Source organism: Zingiber officinale, chromosome 10B (genome assembly GCF_018446385.1).
Source record: "Zingiber officinale cultivar Zhangliang chromosome 10B, Zo_v1.1, whole genome shotgun sequence".
Taxonomy (NCBI): domain Eukaryota; kingdom Viridiplantae; phylum Streptophyta; class Magnoliopsida; order Zingiberales; family Zingiberaceae; genus Zingiber; species Zingiber officinale.
The window spans coordinates 2,242,382-2,265,868 of NC_056005.1; the positions used below are offsets into that span (position 1 = coordinate 2,242,382).

The window sequence follows — 23,487 nt, forward strand, 5'->3', positions numbered from 1 at the left end:
CCTCATTAATGTTTTCCTTATAAGGACGTGGGTGTTTAATATTATGGCATTAAAAATAATAGAATATTTGAAACTATAAGTCTAACGGGCCAAAATCTGAATTTAATTAGTTAAAATTTTAATTAAGTTAGTTAAAAAAAATAAATAAATATTATTAATAAAAATTAATTATGTATTACTTTTAAAATTAAATATGGAAATGGATAAGAAAGAATATAATTGACTCATATAATATGGTAATACTAACACCTTTAATAATGATCCTAAATTCTTTTAAGAAAAATATGTTAACTTATTCTAGTCATTTAGTATTGTCCTATTTAAAATTAAGGTGGATTTAAACATTTTAAAGAGTAAAATGAGTCTTTGAAGGACAAAAGATAGTATTGTAAAAAAAAAATTATAACACACTTGATCCCCACACCTTTATTATCCTAGTGTATTGCTTTGATTTAAAAAAAACTATGATTTTAGATATCATCATATCAATAACTAAAACTGTCTAACTCATTTTGATTAAAATAAATAATGAATCTCAATATAAATAACTTTTTTAGTCAAAAATAATCTATTATAACTTAAATAGAAATACTATGTTTTTTTTAAAAAAAAACTCTCATTTTCAATTGTACTGAAACATTTATCTAGCCAAGACTCCTTAAAAAAAAAAGATAAAAAAGCAAGGCAACAATGATATCTAACTTAGATAGACAACTCTCGAACACTCTTCATTCACTATTGGCTAGCATTAATTGTTGAGTAAAGAGTGCGGACCAACTAAAAATTGCTTCAACTAAAAGCTATAACTAAAAATTGCTTACACTAAAAGCTATACATTATTCAGTATCTATTACAAAAGCTCAAGTCATTAAAAATAGCAACACTCAATAATGAATTGATTAATGAAAGGAACCAAATCTGGCTTACGTAATAACACATAAAATGTGCAAAGAGATTAAAAAAAGCAAATCATTTCTCAGCCAATAGAGAAATGAAGAAATTTCGAATGGTTGACTTCATCTATATTTCTTGATTTTTTTTTTTTGGTTTATTGTCTGGGGTTATGTTTAAAAAACATTAATATTGTTTCTCATAGAAATAAATGACATATTAAAGATTAATTTAAATTTGTAAACATATACATCAATGGTTTAAGAAGCATGCATTGAATGCTAATCCAGTTCCAACTACCAAATACGTTGCAAAAATGAACCAATTGAAGGATGGGTACTAAATAGTATGCTCTGCGCAACTTCTTTCCCTTTTATGAGCTTCAGGCGCCGAAACCAAGATCATAAACCTCCAATTATTTACCAAACAAGAACAACTCAAAACCAAGATCCTCTTTGATTCTTAAGCAACAATATCAGACTAAATAATTCTTTCAAAGTTTAATAGCACTGTAGGATATTTGTCCAATTCCTAATCATTATTGCAAATTGAGCAAACAACTGATCGAAATAAAAATTCGAGATAGAAGATTAAGCTCATAGAGAAGTAGATAGAGATACGCAATTAAAACATAGCTCGCCGATCAACATATACTAGTAATGGAGGGGATAATTAATTACAATGATAGCTTAAGCGAGAGATCGAGAGGGGTAGCAGTGGCGAAGAAAAGAGAGGAGGAAGCATCACCAGGCGCCGTTCGATCAGCAAACATAGATGAGGCGCCATCGATGGATGCGCTCAGGCTGCTCGACGATGGGAAGAAATCGAACTCCTTGATTGCTTCCCTCTCCTTCTTCTCTGATGGCTTCAGCTTTGTCTGGTGGCAGCCATACTCCTACATGCAGCCCAAGGAGAAGACGATAAATGAACGATATAGCAGAAGGAACATAATAGATTAAAAGAACGCTAAAGGTGCGGCGAAGAGGGGCTGCTGATTACCAGATTGACAGACATTGCAGCAGCGAGGTTCATCTCGAAGTAATCGGCGCCTCCGTTGGACAGATTGGGCGATTGGTTATTGCCGAAGAGACGTTTCTTCTGAAGCAAGTTTAATAAAAAAGAAGCGTGTGAGGAGAAGTTTATTTGAAGGGGGAGAGAGAAAGATGGAGTTGGGTAACTCACTCTGGCACAGAACTCGCACTGATCGGAGAGGCATTGGGTAATTTGGTTTGAAGGGGGCTCTGGGAACGGACCTCCGACGCGGAATCTGTCTTCCGCCGCAGTCCTCCGGTGGCCATCCAGCGCGAACGGATCTGCGAGCACAGGTCGGGCGGCGGAGCCAGCAGAAGCTCCACCGAAGGAGGTCACCGACATCGGGCGGAGTCGATGGAGGTACCCCTGCATTGGAAGGCCTACGGTGTATGAGACGGGTGCGCCATAGATGGCCGAAGGGCCGGCAGCGACGGGGCTGAGCTGTTGGAAACTGAAAGGCTGAAGATCGTGGGGGGGAGTGCCGAGTTCCTGGAGGCGGATCTGCTCAAGCTGCGCGACACCAAGGCCGCGCTGCGGAGGGCGCTTTGGCCCGGCCGTCTTAGCCCCTCCCCCTCCTTTCCGAATCTTTGCCTTCGCCACCGTAGCTCCAGCGGGGTAACCACTAGCTGCGCCGCCTCCGCCGGCCTCTTCCGGCTTGTTCTGCGAAGAGGGCCACAGGAAGAAGGACGTCGCCATGGTCGAAGCTAACGACTGGCTGCGACTGAAGGAGGCGCTACCAGTCGGTCAGGTATATATTGTGGGACGAGGCCAACAACACATCGATCAAACTACACGCACCGGCGGTGCAAAATGGTAACGGAATGGGAAGCCAGGGGCCGTGGTCCCATTCTCTCAGCAAAACGAACGGACACGTGTCGTAATCCCTGTGGCTAATACGAGTATGGTCTAGACGTCTAGTCGTGCTCCAGCGCTGCAGCGGGTTCCACACTCTTCCTCTGCAGTGCTTTTCTTGTCTTTTCTTCGAAATTTCCATGTCGTGTATGTACTTGGGTTAATTGGAGTCATCCGATGAAGATCATCAGAAACTTCGGCCTTTCGCTTTCTCTACTAGAGGTTTGTAAAATTTAAAAATTAATAAAACGTCTGGAGTCATGGTAGATCTTTGATTCGAGGTTTGTAATTTTAAAATAACACTGAAAACTCAAATCTATTGTATCATTAAAAAAAAAACTAATTTAAAACCCTAACATTGAAGATGTAGGCGTCAACAGCAGCAGCGTTAAGTGCGGAAGTAGGGTCACGGATTAGGAGGGGCCGTGGTGGACTTGATGATGGTATTTTCCTAATCAGGAAGATTGGTTCTTCGGTGAGGAACGTGATGATGGGCTGTGTTGGGTCGAGATTGAATCTAAGTCTAGTCTAGTGGTCCCGATCTAGGCATCTCCGACTCAGTGAGGAGCGGAGCGGACGGAGGCGGGCAGGGTGGGGGAAGAGGGCAGAGGACGAACTGTCTGGTGGAAGCTTAGTGATTAAGAACAAGGACGAGCACCTGGATGGAAGAGTGTTGTTGTCTATTCTGCGTTTGCCGCAAAGGGACAGACCAGTTGGATACTGACGAGACTGGCGTCTCAGATCAGACCCACAGAGAGACAGACAGAGAGAGAGAGTAGAGAGTGTGTGAGGATGCAGACGAGCCAGAGACAGCAGCGATGCAGTTTAGTGGCTCAGGCACCAGTCCGGGCAGCCTTTCCCTTCGCCATTGCCAGAGAAGGCGAAGCTCTGTGAGCTTAGGCAGGTGTCGATATTGCTCTTCCTATTAGCTTGTCGCCTACTTCTAACTTGATTAATTTACAACTACTTCTTTTTGCGCACCCAAAATCCAAGCCCCTACCTTCCATTGCAGAAATCCATCTCAGGGAAAGCATAAGATTTGGGAATGGAATGCGGAATCCAAGTTGATGGTAGGTTGTGAACTGAGTTATTATTTGATATCTCCCAACTGTTCGATAAAAGTCCCCTATGATAAAAAAGAAGGGGACCATCTCCGCGGCCTTCGACTGGCTGATAGATACAAGGAGAAAGGATATGGAGGGCAATGTAATAAAGGAAGAGATGTAGCCCGCGATAGTATAGTCATGCTCAAAAAGGTCGCGGGGACGGTAGGCTTTTGAGAGCCCAGCAAAAACAGCTACGCGGACAGGGAAAGAGAAACAGAAGATTGACTGTATCTGAACTGAGATCCGGTACCAGATATTGTGGTATTATTTGACGAATTTAACGGGGCAACCAAACAAGGGCATCAGTTTTTCTCACCTACTCCTCCTATAATGCAGCTGTAGCAGTTCAATTCTCTTAGCTGTGGAACTGCAGGGTTCACATTGCATGAAGCTCTCCTGCTCAAGTATGTGCATCGATCATTTATTATTGAACTAAAAGGTTGTATTTGACCGACTGAGAGTTAATATTCATCAGTAGAGTCTATGAATGTTTATTGTTCTTCTTATAAAGCACAGTTTTGGAAACTCCAAATATTCTTAGGCCCTTATTAACCTGTAATGCAGGAATGTTTTTTACAAGCCTCACAATTATATACTTAGATGTTTAGGTTTCTATTTGTCATGCTTTCTAGATGTAATAGTTATTATACTTGCCTCATTGGCCGCAAATTGATACTTAACATGCTTTCTGTTTGCAGAAGCACTGTAGCAGTAACAATAATAGTATGCAAACGCTTATCTTTCTGGTTCTTGGAAAGATGTGATGTATTGAGAGAGGAATGTTAAGACTAGAGGTGAGTACGTTTGAAGTCTTAAAACTTTTTTTTGTTATTGCTGTTGTTATTATTAGTTAAACCTAAGAAATTTTGATTGTGAGGTTTAGTACTTAGTTGAGAGATTATTCAATAGAAAATTATTTGTATTATTAATATCATGTTTTGGCGAGCTATATTCTCTATCAAATCCAACTACATACTAGGTGATATTCAAAGCCATTTCTGACACCAAAAGGATCTTGATAATAAATTTATTAGTATATAAACTCAGCCATTTACTGTTCTCATCACTGTATTATATTTGTATTTATGAGCTGATTGCAGCTTTCTTCAAGGACATAAAGCTAATTTATAATACTGGACTGGACCTAGGCCTTGTAAAATCAATATACCTTAATATCCATTGCTCGGTAATAAATGATGGATTATTGAATCTTGATTGGTGCATTTGCATGTGATAATATAGATTGAGAGTTTGCTCCCTGGTTGAGTCCTTGTTACATGAGTTCTGATGCGGCTATATTTTCTTTAAATTAAAAAAAAAATCAAAAGTTGGTACCCAATATCATCTTTTGGAATTTGGTCATCAAAACTTAGTAAATGCATTGAAATTGGTTTCGTTTCTGATCATTAACATGCACCAATTGTGGTTATTGATGAGTAGGACAATGCTTCTCTGAAGACAAGTAGCCAAAGAGGACATAGTAAACATAAGTTAAGTGGATAACTATAACATTTATTTCTTCTGAGTGGCATGCATATTTTCCATGTCAAAATAAAAGCAGACAGATTGAACTCTGTTCATTTGCATGGTCTTACTACTATGTTTATGAACCTTTAAAATCTCCTATTATGTAATTTACAACACATATTTTTAAATGATAGTTCACTCACATATCGCCATTTTTTTTATGTTTTTAATGGCTTTGGAAGGAAGAAGCTGCGAACATTGATTTTCTTCTTTGCTAGTATGCTGTGTGAATCGTGTAATCATTATCCATAATCTTATATGTGCAGGCAGGTTAAAGGTCCACTGGATTTTGATAGATCTCTGTATAACCAACTAACCCTATAAATGATGTCACTGTATGGAGATTAATTCATGTAAACTCGATATTAGACTAAATGTTTAGTAGGAAATCTCTGTAGAATTTATTTCTAATTATCAGATTTGATAAATTGATAGTAGCAGCACTGCTAGACTTGGGCAGTGAAAAATTGTAAAGGACAACTAGAAAAGAAGTAATTTGTTTAGCAAGAAGCACATCATGCGTTTGTACAAGCAGTTAATAAGGTTCATGTCTTGATCTTATCAGATTAATATGCCTACTGGCTTGATCTTATCCTGCACTCTAACTGGCCTAGCGAGCAGTGTTATACTAGTATGGTACTAATTGGCATCAAGGCATGGAAAGTATCAAATATTGTTGGTCAAATGAGGAGTAAGGGCATTAGGGTCACAACCCACAAGAAGATGGTGGTAATGCCATGGAAAAGGATAATGCCTTTATTTCCATGTTGGTAGTAGAAGATCGGTAATGGTTTGCTCCCAATGGCATTGAAAGGTAGTATAAATCTGAAACAAAATCCAATCAGGCCGCCCCGTCTAGTTTCTGAAACACCGGCGGCAAATTTGATGGAAAAATTAATTAGAAATTTTTTCTCTATCTCCTCTAACTCATTAAATTTAGCTGAAAGATATGGTGAACTTAGATTGTTAGAGATATGATACACAATCATAAAATATTTTATAGATTTAGTAACATTTTAATTTAGATTTAGCTTGAGATGATGAGTTCCTTTAAACCAGTTATGACATTTTGTCAGTGAATCCGCTAGCTAATCATTAGTTGATGAAATATTGTACAACATTTTTGTTAGTATGCATTTTTTTTTCTTTGAGTAGAAGTTGTGTATAAAAGCTTGATATCATAGGGGAACTTCATCCAATTTTTTTAGAGCATGTTATAATTTAATCATCAGTTTTTATTCTACTAAGAAATTAAATTATTTTTTAAGAGGAGGCAAGACCTCAATTCCAAGAACCTGCACCTTTAGCATTAGTATACACAATTTAAAGATGACCTTAATCTTCATGAGATCTTCCCATTAAATATTCCTGATATTTAGATATTTGTTTTAGTTTGTCTATTGGATAAATTGAAAGTACAATTTATATTCTTAAAGTTAGAGGTTGTAAAGGCGTTTCATTGCTTGTTGCTATACCAAGAGTCAGTTTATGGTTTCCCTTATCTGCTGGGCTAAAGATTCGATGTGCATTTTGGGTCTTATTAATTATCTCTTGCAGTCCATCTCAAAGAGAGCTAAATTACGAAGTCAATTTATAGTTGACCGCCGAATGTCTAAGGAATTTATCCATGTTCCATTATAATAAATCTGTTATGTTCTGACCAACTGAATATTTGATGGGACAACACTAGTTGTTACAAATGATGGGGGAGGGTGCGTAATTATTGAATCTTTTGAGTAAATATATAGGAAATTATCATGGTTTAACTTCTTCCCAAATTTATTTTTTAAAACATGTCATGAAGATTTGTTGTATTATCTTTCTAACATATGATTGCATCCATTCAGATTTGACAGGCGACGATTTCTCCGGCGAAGTGTACATTCAGCAGTACTCCAGCCATCAAAATACAGTTATCATTACACCACAAGGTATGACCGGTCATACGTGCATGAGGCATGCAATGCTACGGTCATACTGCTGCCTCGATTATCTGACAAACCACAATGCTTTTAAATTTTAAAAAGGATTCCTTTTTTTTTCATTGGCTTGCTCTGAACATTATTGTCGATCGTTTTCATCTCGGACTGGTATCTTGAGATGGCAGCCGGCGGCGGGCTGGCTCTCACTGCTCGAGCCGAGGTGGCTGAACACTGTCATGGACGTCTCCGGGCTTGACGCTGTCAAAGTCGCGGCGGCAACTGCCATGGCGTTGCTGCATTTCCATAGCTTCTCCTTTTTTACCCATTATGTTAGAACCAGAATGAAGAGGAATGGAGCAAAAATTAAGCTCTTTCTTTATCTATAAATGATGAAAAATTGGAGCTAAATGGTGACCGAATTACTTTATCCACGCATTTGCTGGAGGCGAGAGCTACGCGGAAGGACGAAGATTGAACAGGTAAGAACTCGTACGTAGCAGAGACCAGCGCAGACGCGGCCATCACCGATGGTTTGAACTCCAGCATTTTAACATCTGCATTTTTCCTTATGAAATCGTCAATCAATGGTAAATTAGATGGAGAATCACTGATAAAGATTAGATTTTTTTTATATCTTCAAATAATCATACCATTTAGTGCTTTAAGGAGGATGTCAGCGGCATGGGCTTGAAGAGCTTGGAGGAAAGAAGCCTGGACCTCCGAGAAGAATGAGAGGAAGAACGGAAGGAAGGAGAATGGGGTGATCGATCGCATCCTCCAGTCTAGCGCCCCGAGCACCAGAAGCTCCATTCTTTGGATCGTGTGCAAATTGAATACAAATCCTTCATTTCTCTACCGAAGGATGAGTTGGGCGAAGCAGTGAAATCGATTAGTTTTGAAGTCATTCATAAATCCACCAAAGAAGGATTTCTCCTCCTGTTTTTTGGAGCATTACCTGAATATCTTCAAGTGTCATGACAGTCATCTGCATCTTCGACGCCAGGGAGAGGCAGGAGACAGTGAGGAGACGAACAATCCACGGCTTGTCGCTCTGCAACCATAGATCGATCCATCACTGAGTATAAAATGGTATGGTATGAAATGATCCATTCAGATTCATCTCTTTTAGCAACACATGTACCGGGATTTCGCGTTTGGAGAGGTAACGATCAATGTAGTTTACTGCAAGGTAAGCGATGGAGGGTTTCAAATTGCAATCGGACTGCGCCTGCTCAAGGAGACATCAAGATGATGAAGAAAGCTGCTTCCTTTATTTGCATTTCTATTTACAATAGCTTGTCTACCGTTACCTTAAGAACTAGAGCGACGGCCTCTCGCCTAGCGCGAAGGTCAATAGCTCCGACGGCAGATGTTATTTGATCGGCCTCAGCAACGAAGAGGTTGGATATAGAGAATGAGCACTGCAGATCGTCGTAGGAGCTCGTGAGCTGGTTACCAAGATCAGAATCCATTATTTCTCGAAAGGTAGCAATTGAAGGTAAAAGTTGGATGTTTCTTTGGCTGAGAACACAAGGGAAGTAGGATCAAGGGGAGAGCTTTATAGGCCAAACTCTTCTAATACAAATCACAAATATGCTATAAACTGTTGCTGAGTTCCTTCATCAATCTCGAGCTTTCTGAATAATTCCTTCTCTTCTGCTCGGTGGTGATGGGAATGTAATGGCGACCGATAGCTTTTCCTAAAAGGTTTCAGGAAAAATAAAGGCGCAGAGAGAAGAAATGGCAGGGGAGACTATTGATGTTTGTCGGAGAAGAGTACAGGTGTCACTGTCCTAATGGCAACGTCGTATGCTTGGTGGTGCCCACCGGTGCAGAGGTAGGAGTCGAAGAAAATATTACTGGTAACAAGCGATTATGTTTTCCATTATCTTCTTACCTGGATTATTACAATGTTTAGATTTGGACGGCTGCTGATATTAATCATCTCAGGTTCTTGATGAGGACTTGACTTTAGGGATCACAGATTCTTTAGCAGGATTCGTAATGTGGCTGCAATGCTCGGTTTCCATGGTGGTGGAAGTTTTGATTTTTAACTGCGAATGGTCAAGTCCAGCTCTTCAGCCATTGACAAAAGTTCGCATAGAAACAAGGTCAGGGACCTCTTTGCCTTGTTTCCTGATTGAAGCAAGCCTATGGCTTCTGTTTCGCTTATTAGACTGTAGTGTCCATGCTCCTCGTCCCGCTTTTGAGTGTGGCTCATGAATGCAAAAGGAAATTTCTTCAATTTTTATCCTGCCACAAGCAGCTCTTGACAGCTATCCTGCAATGTCCTTTCGAGCCAGTGCAGGAGAAAAAGCTGCGTATAAGATATCCCATGGTGAGTTTCAAACTCTCATTACTTGGAGCTCGTCCTGTTGTTTTATCATTGTGTCATGCCCCGAAGGGTAAAAGATGAAGGTTAGAGTTGTTATGAGGAGGCTGTTAATGAAAGTTGATGAAATATGATATCATAATGAGAAACTATTACTTGACAGAGGAGATAAAAAAAGATCGATAATATAGGGATTGATATGGGGAGTAAATCAGGAGGTTTTACGTGTACTGAGAAGGTCAAATACGGATGGGTTAGTCCAATCGTCCCAGTCAATCGATCCGCCCAACTCTAGGGGATCAGATCTTTGATTTTTTTCAATCAGTCTAGCCGACTCTAGGGGCTCAGTTCTTTCGACAACCAGCTCCATTCAGTTAGCTCAACTCCCTGATTTCTTAAATCGTTCCATTTGACTCTAATGACTCAGCTCCCAAAACAATAAACCCAGTGCCCTACTCAGCTCCATTAGGCCCCGCCGATTCAACGCCCACACCATTCGACTCATTTCTACCGACTCAACTCAGTTCTTCTTCACTTAGCAAGCTAGCCTCTTTGGCCGAATTAGTTTTATATTTTAGGTGCTTGGCCAACATCAAGATTAACACAACACATGAGATGACACGTGGGGTGTCAGGACACGTGTGATAGTATGATTATACAGATATAAAATGTGAGCGATGCGACACTACAATACATAAAAATACGATGATGTGATATTTTTCTTACTATGACACGACGTCCAATTAACAATGAGAGAATACTATTTCAACATTATAAAAAGAGCTCATATATGTGGGCCAAGGTATACGCACACAGACATATACACATATATATATATATATATATACAATGCTGTTAGCCTGCGGGACTTAACAAACGCGCTTGTGCGCGATTTGTTTGCTGGCATTGCATACGTGGCAAAAAATAAATTCTTTAATATGGTTTGCCTTTTAACAAAAGCTCAGCTCATCTCCACGTTAAGCTCTCTCCACACAAACAGAATAGACAAAGCTAGGGCTCCTTCCTCCTCCTCGCGCCGCTCACCTCCCCTCGGTCGCAACTCCGTCGAAGCTTCTGCTAGGGCACGAAGCTTCTAGATCGTGCCCCTCGGTCCGTCTCGGCAACCCGTCGAAGCTTCTGCTAGGGCACGAAGCTTCAAGATCGTGGCCCTCGGTCCGTCTCGGCAACCCGTCGAAGCTTCTGCTAGGGCACGAAGCTTCCAGATCGTGCCCCTCGCCTCCTCGCGCGATCTCTCTCGGCAACCCTCCGAAGCGAAGCTAGGGCACGAAGCTTCCAGAGCGTGCCCCACCCCGCCTCGCGCGATCTCTCTCGGCAAACCACTCAGCTTCCATCTCGTGCCCCTCACCGCCTCGCGTCTGTGTGCCAACCCCTCTCTGTAAGCCGAAATGAGCTTTGTTCATCTCTGTGATCCCGAATGCTTGATTTTTTTCATCTCTGTTTTTGAAGAAACAAGGACCTGTTCCAATTCATGATTTTCCCCTTGACTACAATGCCCTTCTGTAAATATTTTCCAAATGTCCATTCTTCTTACCCATTGGCTAAAAATGTTACAAAGCTTAATATTAACAACTATGTTTAGCAACTTGACAGTCAAAAAAATATGCACATCAGAATGTTCTGTTTTTATGGATTTCATAAGTTATATCTGTGTGTTTGTGTCCTAGTTGCATGCGTGAATAGCATGTTTAGAGACCCAGCAGTTTATAACTATCTAAATAGCATGTTTAGAGATTTATAAAAATATGAGTGATAGCCATATTGCAAATCCTTGCACCTTATAAGAGTAGGATCCAGATCTTGTCTTCTATTTGTTGCATCTATAATAACCACTAGTGTTTCCAAGCAAATCAACAAGGATCGTTGTATATAATTACATTTTTCTAATGGCACTAGTCTATCTATAATTTAACCATTAATAGGTTGGTCACAATATACGCTTACTGCTTTAATTTGAGTTAATAATAGAGAAATGTTAAATTGAAACTAATATCATGCAACTTTATTTGGATTTGAGATGTTGGAAATTCAATTGTATAAGGTGGAAAAGGTTATGTTTTGTCTATCAGTTGTATCAATATTATACCTATCGATTATTTATGAAATTCCTCTAAAGTTGACATGTTTCATTTGGATTTCATCATTTTTTCTTTGATAACTTATATTCTTTTGGTTCTACATTTTACAGGAAACTTGCAAAACTTTGACTCTTTATATCCAATCCATGGTAATCATTTCATTTAAGTTCTAATATATTGTCTTTATAAGATTCTAAATGTTGTTTTAAATGTAGGGAAAAACATATGTTGTATTTGTTGGACGCGAACCGGGAATTTATGAAACATGGGTAGAAGCTTCTGATCATGTTATTCGCTTTAAGGGCGCTATATACAAATCTTTCAAAAGTAGAGAGGAGGCAGAAAAAGCTTTTGAGGCATACTTAGATAAAAAATCTGCACCAACTTCCTTTGCACCAAGTCGAAATGAAATATCATGTGCAACTTCAAGTTCAAGGTCAAGTTCAAATTTAGAGAGAAAACTTTCAAAAGCTGAAAAAATTATTAAGTTGAAAGATGCATTGAAAGAGTTAGAACGTCAATTGGATTCTCTTATGATTAGTGATGATAATGATGATGATTAGGCATGTTGTTTCAAGTTGTTATATGATTTGAATTTCAAATACTAATTTTATTTTGAGTAGTTGCAAGTGTTATATCAAAATTAAAATGATCATGATGTGATTTGTTGCTATGGTAGAGTTGCTATGCACCTTGAGAATTAATGATTTGCATCAAAATATTGTTAATGCTAATAGTTTTTGCAAGAACAATCTATATGTTTGCTTGATGGTTATAATCATGAACTGATATTATAAGAAAATTGTATATTGAATAGACATGTATTTGAAATGGTTCTCTATTCATCATTATGAGAAGATGATGTAATAGCATTGCAACATATGAGAAATCCATCAATTGAAGAAAATAATGGCATAGCAAAAAGGCCAGGTGGATTGGAAGATGAAGCTGCAAATCTGGTGATCTTGACCAGGCCATGAAGTTCTTCAGGAGCATGGATGTGTCAGTGGTGCCAGCCAACACTGTTATTTATCACATCCTCGTTGATTCTTATTGTAAGAATCAAAAAGTTTATGCCTCAATAGACCTCTTCAACGTGATCCAAAAACAATATATATTGCCCAACGCCACTATCTACACCTCCATTTTCAAGGTCTTGAGGATCATAACATGTCTGATAAAGCTTTCGAGCTTATGGAAGAGACGAGTTCACAGGGATGCAAACCAAAATGTGACAATGGATGTTCTTACAGGATGGTTAACTGCTATCAGCGAGACTGACTGAGACTATTTGTGCAACAAATGACATCTTCCACTACCTGGTCGTCACATGAGTCGCAGTTGAAGTCCAGAATTTGGACTTCCTTCTGGTGCAGATTTGCTCGCCCCCAAAAGATTAACCAAAGCCAAAATTTTCACTGTAGGTGTTGCGATTGGAATCCACCCTTCTCTATGGCCACCTCCCCAAAATAAGAGGCTGCAGATAGGCAGATTTGGTAGTGAACTTTCCGTTATCACTCCATCTCTAAGTGATTTCCAAAGATAACTCCTCAGAAAGTGCAGCTTTACCCAACTGATTGGTCGCACAAAATGCAAACCAAAAGTTGTGGTTGAGATGTAGGTGTCTTAGCTTAACATCTTGATTTGGACAAAGGGAAAGGAGATTATGGAACTCCAATTCAAGCAGTTCTCCACGAACCCATCTTCTATGTTTTCGAAACATATGATCATGTGGCTGGCTTCTAACAAAGAGCACTACACTCCTATGATTTTTCTGGAAAGCAGTCTTTTGAGACCACCCAAGATCCAAGCAGCCGAACACTCCATGCAGAAGCCCCCACCATTGGCTTAGCTGGGCTAGATTAGGTTCTTTAAGACTCAATACACTTAGTCCTCCCATGGACGAAGGCCAGCAAACTATAAAGCATTTTTCTTCCTCTTCTTGTGATCTTGAGTTATTTTAATTCCTTTAGGATGTAGCTAATTATCAATTATTATTGTCATTTTTTAGTTGATTGCTTCCACCCACTATATTCAATAGGTTAGGTAGGCAGGATTGATCATCTACTCACAATAAATAAATAAAAGAAAATAAATTTAATATAAAAAGAAACAGATAAATACCATAGAATATTAATTATGAATTGATATTTAATATAATCAACAGACTTTGTATCACTAAACATCTCTTCATGGATCCATTCACTTTAATATAATCCTCAGATAAATACCCACTATATATCGAGCGTTGTAGGTATGATCTGCGTGGAAATCGAATCTGATTGCTTGGGAAAGCACCTGCTTGTTTACCATCACGCTGTAGAAGATGTTCTAGCTTGTTTGATTGATCAATATCACCAAATATAATCAGTAGAACAAGACATGCATCTTGTTGAAAAAAATAGGTCTGTTGCTAGCTTCTCCCTTGATGCAACAAATGACTGCATATATCTTAGATCTTATTTTCATCTTATATGAACAAATAAAAAAATAGACATTTTTGCAAGGACAAACATCTTCATTTGCTGGTTCTATTTCTGATATACGAGATTGTCAATGGGACATGCAACTGTTAACAAAGCAACTAACAAAGCAACTGAAGAAGCATAACAAAGCAACAAAGCAGAGACCTGACAAAGCAACAAAGCTACGATATTGTCAATGGGACTATAACATGAAAATAAAATATAAGAAACTGAAGAAGCATAACAAAGTAACAGATATGCTTTGAGACATGGACAAAGCAGAGACCAATAAAAATATGAAGCAGATATCAACAAAAATATGGACGAAGCAGAGACCAACAAAAATATGGACAAAGCAGAGACTTTTTGTTGTTAATGTACTAGTCTCAAAATAAATTTGCAATAACTGACAACAGATGGAGCTTGTTTAAACAGATACAAAAATACTTAAAGAGTTCATAATAGCCTACTCAAATGTAAAAAGTATGAAACTTGTTTAAACAGTTACAGAAATGCTTAATGAGTTCAAAACAGCCGGCTGGAATATGAAACGTATGAAACTGTTCAAGTGTCTCTCCACGCACTAGGTCTGGTATGTCATCATCTTCTCCACCTTTAGGTAATGCAGCTTTAGATTTAGGTGTTGCACCTCAATCAGTCAACCATTAATTTCTGTTTCTGCATCACCAACTCAATCAAGAGGAAAAACATAAGCTAAATATTGTCAAATATTTAATCCTTGTAAAAAAAAAAATATTGGACAAACCAATTGTAGAATGATGTCTACCTGCATTGCTGTTAGATCAAATGCATTGAGATTTAGAGGACCCATTGAATTATTTGCTAACGAATATTGGTAGAACCTACAATAATAAAGACAATTATTAATTTTAATATCTCAATCAATCAACCACTACTTTAAATTAAACTTTGATAGTACTTGCCTGCTATAGATGCCAATTCTTCTTCATATGTGTCATCATCGCTGTTATGATGATTATCCAAAGTTGATCTAACAATCAATACCATGTCAAATGTACACATTTAATAAAAGATATTGATTTTGCAAATAAAATTAGCATACAAATGGAGAATTAATCGACACATACCCTTGTTGTAAAATAGGACAATTGCGCTTGTCATGTGACACACCTCGATGCCCACATCCACGACATAACCGGGACTTTGAGGTTGACTTCTCCTTTGATGATTTCAATCTCTTCCCACATCCCTTTGTTCTTACTAAAGAAGGATCAATAATATTAGGGGACTCATCCATAGATTTCTTTCTTTGACCTCTATTGTCACATTTTTTACTAATGTTCATCTCTTGAATTTTACTGTAAATACAATCCAATTGCTCATCCAAGAAGTTTGTCCCCTCATCAGTCAAAGATGCATCATCAATTAATACTGAAGCTTTATAAGATAACCTTGAGTGTCTTGACATCAAAACCCTATCTGGATCATCAATAAAATTTTGCACCCCTAAAGTATATATTGCTCCAACCTTTGCATCTCGTGTCCATCGTTTGAGTATATACTTATCAGGCAAATGAAACACTTGATTGATACGAAAAAAAGCTAACATATGCCTGCATGGAATGCCATCAAACTCAAATTTCCTACAGCTACAGGATATATTATCCCTTTGTTTGTCATGCATGAGCACCCTTGGTTTAGAGGAAGAACAACTTTGAAAATTCATCACATGATAAACCACTGAGTCAACTCCCATAGATACTTGTTGAACATTGATCCTGTCCGAACCAGAAGTCAACAGACGCTGGGCACGTGACGCTCCAAGGCTCGCTGATGTAGGTCTCCAACTAGTGTCGAGATGCTCCGGCTATCCTGCACAGAAGTCGAGCCGGGAAGGGGATTCCCAGCGACGACCCTCCGACGCTCAAGTCAGGTAAATCACGATGAACAAGGTGGCTCCAGAAGTCTCAGAGTACATACCAGAATCCCCTGTCGATGAAACCTGAGGTTCTTTATATAGAGCTGTGAAAGGTTTGGGCACGCGTACCAAGGTGCATAAGTGTCCCCTGTCCTATCCTAGGTATGCGGCTGTCAGAAAGCCTACCTGTCCTTTCCTAGGTACGCGGCTGTCAGAAAGTTTACCTGACCCATATCGCTACAGTCAAAGCATGCCCTCGATGGGACAGCAGAATCCCCTGTCACAAGATTTGGAGCATGACACACACGTGAAACCTACAGGTTGTCAGAGAAAGAAATCCTCTGGCCCTTTCCTTTGCTCCAAACTTGTAGTCCGAGCGGAAAGATACCTAAACATCCGACCGGACATCCGCAGTGGTTTACTTGTGCTTTGTGGAGACTAACAAACAGGGGTGCTTTATGACTGTGATCGGTCAAAAGGTCAGCTCGGTCCATGACCTTTTTAACTGAGCGTCGGAACCCCGATTTGACAGGGTGCCTACCAACTATAAGTGCAAACCGGCCGGACCCTTCCGGGTACTCGATTCCATCGGCCGGCCGGCAGTCCAGTCGGACCGGCCATCTATGGCCGTCCGTCCGGTCGGACCACACTCTCCTCTGGGTGGGCGGCTGTTCCGGTGACTTCCACTTGGCGTTGACTTTGCAAGAGAAGGGGGGGCCCGCTCTTACTACCGGATCACTTGCCTTCCCTTCAAGTCTAGTCGAAGGAGGCGCATAGTCCGACTGACTGGACTGTGAGTCTAGCCGAACGGCTCTTCCATGCTAATCTTCTCCGCCCGGTCAGCGGCAGAGATATCCTTGAATGAATCAATGATGGCTTTCGCCGGATCTCCTCGCGTTCTGCGCCAATCTTCGACATCAATGTCGATCATACCTTCATTAAATGCTCCGAATGATTGACTGCCACGTGGAGCAATGCCATCAGAGTACGGAGGCGGTTGCATGATATTTTGATGTGACCGAAGCAATTCGAAATAAACGGCTAGATGTATGCATTGATTCCCGTGACCTGGATCCGACGGTGGAGGCCGACCGGCCCTCACCCTATAAATTCTTCGTTTCCTTCTCGCCTTCACACGCCTCCGTTACCTCTACTGTTGCTCTCTGCGCTGTGGAGCTCCGGCGATCTTGTTGCTGCCTTCTGACGCTCTCCGGCGCCTTTCCTCGATTCATCTCCCCTCAGTAAGGTTTTAGATCTCTCCTCCTTCCTTTCCGGTATCTAATCCGTATTTCTTCCCCTAGCTCGAGTCTTTGAAATTCCATTCCTTCGTCTTTGGAACTTCCTTTTTGATTTCTTCTGCCCCGATCATGGCCAGTTCTTCTCATCCCGAAGAACAATCCTTAGGCCCATGGTATACTACCATGCGATCAATTTGAAATCCCCGAGGATATCGAAGTTCGCCTAGCTGGTCCTGCCGCTCGGCCACACAGACCGCCGCGCGGTGGTTTCTGTGTCTTTCGCGACCAATTTACCGCCGGTCTGCGGTTCCCCGTCCATCCTTTTATAGCAGACGTCTGTAATTATTTTGGCGTGCCGCTCGGAAGTTTAGTACCAAACACCTTCCGTCTCCTCTGCGGCGTTGTCGTTTTGTTCAAAATTCACAACATTCCCCTCCGACCGGAGGTCTTCTTTTACTTCTATTATCCTAAGCAAGCCGAGCCGGGCACCTTTATGTTCCAAGCTCGGCCCGGTCTGGTCTTCTTCAATAAACTACCCACTTCCAATAAACATTGGAAGGACTATTATTTCTACCTCCGCATGCCCAGTCAGCCAAACTTTCCGACCCAGTGGCAAGTCAGTCTACCTCCCCCTCCCGAACTGAAGAAATTCAAGACCCGACCGGACTATCTTCACGCCGCAAATGTACTAGCCGGTCTACGGCTTGACATCAACAAGCTTCTTCACGAGGGAGTGATGTACATTTTTGGGCTGAGTCCTATACGGACCCCACTTCCGACCGGCTTCGGTAAGAACTTTGCTTTGGCACTTGCTTTAATTGCTAACTGATTTCTTTTTCTCTTCATGCAGCTGACATCGTCATGGACTCGGTGATGGCCGGCGTTCTAAAGAGAAAGGCAGCAGCGCTGGAGGCTGTGGCAGCCAAAGAAATGAAGGCGCTGGGTATTCAGCCGGTCGGTTCTCACGAAGGAGAAAGCGGCACCCAGGCTGAATCGGCCGCTCAGGCCTCTCAACAGCATGTGGACAGCGGCGCTACCCCCTCCAGGGAACCAACGGCCCCCGAGGAAGGGTCCGTTCGGGAGGAGGATCAGCCGCTGCAAAAGAGACGCCGAGTGGAGACCCCGCTACGCTCGGCTACCTCCGCGGTCCAACCCTCTGACCGGGCCGCCTCGACTGCGAAAGGGAAGGCGCCGGTGCCTGAGACCATTTCATCTGACCGGACGCCTTCTGACTGGGACGAGCTGACTGCTCCGGTCGAGGCCACTCCGGTCGACACTCTCCCCCCCGCTCGCCGTTCAGTCCAACGTTCGACCATCCATTCGCGGTCTTCTGCGCCAGCTTCTGATCCTGGTCGGGCGATCCCTGGTCACGGCATCTTCCGATCAAGAGTGGCGGGGACCGACGTGCCCGAGCACACCGTTACTTTGAAAGGGCCCTCGCCGAGATGTGGGCCGACGCCGCGCGTAGCATCGATCCCTCTCCGAACTTAGCCACCACATGCAAGCGGCTACGGGGGTAAGTTCTTCGTTGTTTTTTTGTTTTACCTAAAATATTTCCGCTCGGCTTCTAACAACTGCGACTTCTCGTTTCAGAGGTGGGTAGAAGAGATAGCAGTTTCCAACCGTCTGGCTATGGCGGACGAGGAGATAAGGCAATTGCGGGCGGCAGGTGGTCCGAGCGGCTCCCAAGGACCTTCCTACTCCGAGCTGCAAAAAGAGCTGAAGAAAACTCAAACTCTGCTAGCTGCTGAGCAGAAGAAAATAGCTGATCAGGCCCACGCCCTAGCCGAGTCCAAGCGACAGGTCAAGTCGCTTGACACAAAGATAACTCTGGCCACCACTCGGAAGAACACAGCCATCTCCGATCTGGAGAAGAAAAACGTGGAGGCCCGGGGCCTGGAGTTGAAGATAAAGGAGCTGACGGAGCAGCTCGATCGGGAGAAGGCAGGCCGCTCGGCCGATGCGGAGGAGATTGAACGTCTGAATGAGGCCCTGACAAGCTCCCAGGCAACCTTCAAGGAATACCAGGATGCCGAGCCGAGCCGAGTCGCCGCTCTCCGACAAAGTTACATCCGATCGCCCGAGTTCTCGGAGAAAATTTGCGAGCGGATGTACTCGGCTTTCGACTTGGCAATTACGGCTACTATGACCTATCTGAAGTCGAAGGGCCTTCTTCCGGAGTCCACCAATATTCCAGCCGGCGATCAAGTGGAGCTCCTGAGCAACATTCCGAGGGACCTCTACGACTACATCGAGTAATTTTTGTAATTTCGCCACTCGGCTGAACATGAACCTTTTTGTACTTAGGCCACTCGACCTAAGGTTCTAATTTTAATGAAATGCTTTCCTTTCGTGTACTCTATCTTTTTGCACTGTTCCCTGGCTAACACTTGTACGGTCCGCTCGTCTTCTATCACATCATACCTTGGGCATTCGAGGTGCATTCTTCCAGAATGAAGTGTTTTCCCCAGCTCTTCCGTCCGGCCGAATATCAATCTGGGCTGCTAGCCAGAATCGCTCGCTATAAGCCGATCCGAACCTTTTATACCTCGAGTCCGATCGGAAAATAGCTTCGGTCTGACAATCGGCGGGGAATACGAATAATCGCAGTGTCGACGATATTCCGCTCGGATTATTTATAGACGCCGGCTCGTCTCTTGATTTTTAACGACGGAGCTCGTCGGCGCGGATATTTATAGCCGGTCGGCGCGGCTCTCGATCTTTAACGACGGAGCTCGTCGGCGCGGATATTTATAGCCGGTCGGCGCGGCTCTCGATCTTTAACGACGGAGCTCGTCGGTATTCCGCTCGGAGGGTTTAGACGCCGCTCGTCTCTTGATTTTTAACGACGGTGCTCGTCGGCGGATATTTATAGCCGGGCGCTCTCGATCTTTAACGACGGAGCTCGTCGGTATTCCGCCGGAGGGTTTATAGACGGCGGTCTCTCTTGATTTTTAACGACGGTGCTCGTCGGGCGGATATTTATAGCCGGTCGGGGCGCTCTCGATCTTTAACGACGGAGCTCGTCGGTATTCCGCCGGAGGGTTTATAGACGCCGCTCGTCTCTTGATTTTTAACGACGGTTCTTCGCGCGGATATTTATAGCCGGTCGCGGCTCTCGATCTTTAACGACGGAGCTCGGTATTCCGCTCGGAGGGTTTATAGACGGCTCGTCTCTTGATTTTTAACGACGGTGCTCGGGCGGATATTTATAGCCGGCCGGCGCGGCTCTGGGCTAGACGGCCGTCAAGGCTAATTTTGACACTTCCGTTCGGAGTTGCTCTTCGCCTTTCCCCCAGCTTGGATAATGCCCTCCTGGCCGCACGGCTCAAGATCTACTTCATCGAGTATTTTGGCTCGGATAATATACCTCCGTTCGAAGGGTACGGGGCCTTCGATCTTCGAGCGTTTGGCTTGACCAATTTAATTCCGGCCGAACGGCACGGGTTATTTGCTTACAAGTCTAACCACATAAACCTCCCGGCCGATCGGCCTGGGGGCCTTCGCGCTACGATGATAATGCCTTATATTCGCTCCTTTGACTTTTCATCTCTGCATTTCAAGTATTTAGTCGAAAAATGAAATACACAGGGTGATTTACAGTGATACACCTTTCACCCTGCCCGGTAAGGCTGGAGGTGGTTCGCGCTCCACGGTCTATCTAGCTGCCGTCCGTCCTCATCCTCCAGATAATACGCGCCCGAGCGGAGCTTCTCGATGATTTTGAAGGGGCCTGCCCATGGCGCTTCAAGCTTGCCGACGTCGCCGACCGGCTTGACTTTCTTCCAGACGAGATCGCCGACTTGGAACGATCTGGGAATTACGCGCCGGTTGTAGTTTTGCTTCATCCACAGACGGCGCCAATTTGATCCTGTCCGAACCAGAAGTCAACAGACGCTGGGCACGTGACGCTCCAAGGCTCGCTGATGTAGGTCTCCAACTAGTGTCGAGATGCTCCGGCTATCCTGCACAGAAGTCGAGCCGGGAAGGGGATTCCCAGCGACGACCCTCCGACGCTCAAGTCAGGTAAATCACGATGAACAAGGTGGCTCCAGAACTCCCTAAATGGTCGAGCCGAGCGCGCAGAATCTGAAGAATTTCCCGGTTGGCGACTTCAGCTTGACCGTTGCTCTGAGGATAGGCCACGGATGTGAAATGTTGCTCAATGCCGTAGCTTTGGCACCAATCCTCCAACATCTTCCCTGTGAATTGCCGCCCGTTGTCGGACACCAATCGGCGAGGGATGCCGAACCGACAAATGATGTGCTGCCAAATGAATTTTTAACCATTTGCTCGGTGATCTTTGCCAGTGGCTCGGCCTCCACCCACTTGGAGAAATAGTCTACCGCCACTAGTAAAAATTTCCTCTGCCCGATCGCCATCGGAAATGGACCTACAATATCCATTCCCCACCGATCGAGCGGACATGAGATGGTTGATGCCTTCATCTCCTCTCGGTCGGTGGGAGAAGTTGTGATACTACGGCATGAAAGGCGTGTATATCGTCCAGCAGATCGCTAAAGTTGGCCAAAAGTATCCGGCCAAAAGGATCTTCTTGGCTAACGGCCGCCCGGATGACCTCCACATGATCCTTGATGTACTTCCCGGAGTAAGTTGAGTCCTCCGAGCTTACACATTTTAGCAGAGGACGCGAGAAAGCTTTGTAAAGCTGATCTCCGATGAGTGTAAACCGACTGGCTCTTCTTCTGAGGAGCCGGGCTGCATATTCATCGGATGGTGTGGTGCCCGAACGGAGGAATTCTATAATAGGTGTCCTCCAGTCACTTGGAAACGCGAGGCCTTGCATCCGGTCGACATGCGCCACCATCAGCGTTTTTTCAATTGGCTGCTGAATGGCGATCGGCGTTATTGAGCTCGCGAGTTTGGCCAACTCATCGGCCGCCTGGTTCTCCGTTCGGGGAATCTTCTGAATAAGCACTTCTCGGAAAGTAGCTTTGAGTTTTTCAAAGGCCTCAGCGTAGAGTTTAAGCCGAACACAGTTGATTTCAAAGGTGCCGGAAAGTTGCTGAGCGGCCAACTGTGAATCCGAATAGAGAGTCACCCGACCAGCTCCCACATGCCGTGCTGCCTGTAATCCGGCTATAAGGGCCTCATACTCTGCCTCATTGTTGGTGGCCTTGTAGTCCAGCCGGACGGATAGGTGCATCTTTTCTTCTTGCGGTGAGATAAGTAATATCCCAATCCCGCTTCCGAGTCGAGTGGAAGACCCATCCACATATATCTTCCACAGCGGCTCGGGCCTCTGCACTTCGGTCACAAAATCAGCCAAGGATTGGGCTTTAATCGCCGAGCGGGGCTGGTATTGGATGTCACTTAATTCAGCCGTCCACTTGATAAGCCGTCCGACGCTCGATTCAACAGACTCTTCCGAGTGGACTGCTCGTCCGACAATGATTGTGGGCCAAGAAATACGGCCGCGGCTAGAACCAATGCCAACTTCTCGAGCCCGGTGTAGCGAGATTCGACATCTTTCAAAATATGGCTCAGAAAATACACCGGCTGCTCTTCGCCGTTCGCCCTCACAAGTGCTGAGCCTACAGCATGCTCAGTTGACGACAAATACATATACAATGACTCGCCTCCGATCGGCTTGGCCAGTACAGGCAGGGAATTCAGATATGTTTTCAACTCTTCAAATGCTCGGTCACACTCTTCGTTCCACTGGAACTTAGTAGCTTTGCGTAGGATCTTGAAGAATGGCAGGCTCCGGTCGGCAGTTTTGGAGATGAATCTGGACAAAGCAGTTATCCGACCGGTCAACCGTTGCACTTCCCTTGTGTTTCTGGGAGGAAGCATGTCTTGCAGAGCTTTCACCTTGTTGGGATTTGCTTCGATCCCCCGCTCGGTCACTATATACCCCAAGAAACGCCCTCCTTTAGCTCCGAACAGGCATTTCTGGGGATTTAGCTTGACTCCATATTTGCGCAGTGTTCGGAAGGTTTCTTCCATATCCTTGAAAAGATCTGCCGCTCGGACGGATTTGATAAGAATGTCGTCCACGTAAACTTCCAGGTTCCGCCCGATCTGCTCCTTGAATACCTTGTTCATCAAGCGCTGATAGGTGGCCCCGGCATTCTTCAATCCGAACGGCATCACATTGTAGCA

The 23,487-nt window shown here is 43.3% G+C and overlaps 4 protein-coding genes across 4 annotated transcripts; 2 read left to right on the plus strand and 2 right to left on the minus strand.

Annotated features, from left to right (window-relative positions):
- Positions 1 to 1,457: 1,457 nt before the first annotated feature.
- LOC122030040 lies at positions 1,458 to 2,789 on the minus strand. The gene is made up of 3 exons (XM_042589188.1): positions 2,074 to 2,789; positions 1,891 to 1,989; positions 1,458 to 1,786 (listed from the first exon to the last, which is right to left on the minus strand). The coding sequence occupies exons 1-3, from the start codon at positions 2,617 to 2,619 to the stop codon at positions 1,568 to 1,570; spliced, it is 864 nt and encodes a 287-aa protein (XP_042445122.1). The 5' UTR covers positions 2,620 to 2,789; the 3' UTR covers positions 1,458 to 1,567.
- Positions 2,790 to 7,693: 4,904 nt separating this feature from the next.
- Positions 7,694 to 8,802, minus strand: LOC122030368 (cyclin-D6-1-like). Its single transcript, XM_042589578.1, has 5 exons — positions 8,641 to 8,802; positions 8,472 to 8,558; positions 8,286 to 8,381; positions 7,981 to 8,182; positions 7,694 to 7,884 (listed from the first exon to the last, which is right to left on the minus strand). Exons 1-5 carry the CDS (start codon positions 8,800 to 8,802, stop codon positions 7,694 to 7,696), a joined length of 738 nt encoding a protein of 245 aa, XP_042445512.1.
- Positions 8,803 to 9,047: 245 nt separating this feature from the next.
- LOC122030369 lies at positions 9,048 to 12,321 on the plus strand. The gene is made up of 4 exons (XM_042589579.1): positions 9,048 to 9,192; positions 9,281 to 9,668; positions 11,869 to 11,907; positions 11,974 to 12,321. Exons 2-4 carry the CDS (start codon positions 9,519 to 9,521, stop codon positions 12,319 to 12,321), a joined length of 537 nt encoding a protein of 178 aa, XP_042445513.1. The 5' UTR covers positions 9,048 to 9,192; positions 9,281 to 9,518.
- A 413-nt stretch (positions 12,322 to 12,734) lies between these two features.
- On the plus strand, positions 12,735 to 13,043 carry LOC122030370 (pentatricopeptide repeat-containing protein At1g63150-like). Its single transcript, XM_042589580.1, has one exon. The coding sequence runs from the start codon at positions 12,735 to 12,737 to the stop codon at positions 13,041 to 13,043; it is 309 nt and encodes a 102-aa protein (XP_042445514.1).
- The last annotated feature ends 10,444 nt before the right edge of the window (positions 13,044 to 23,487 follow it).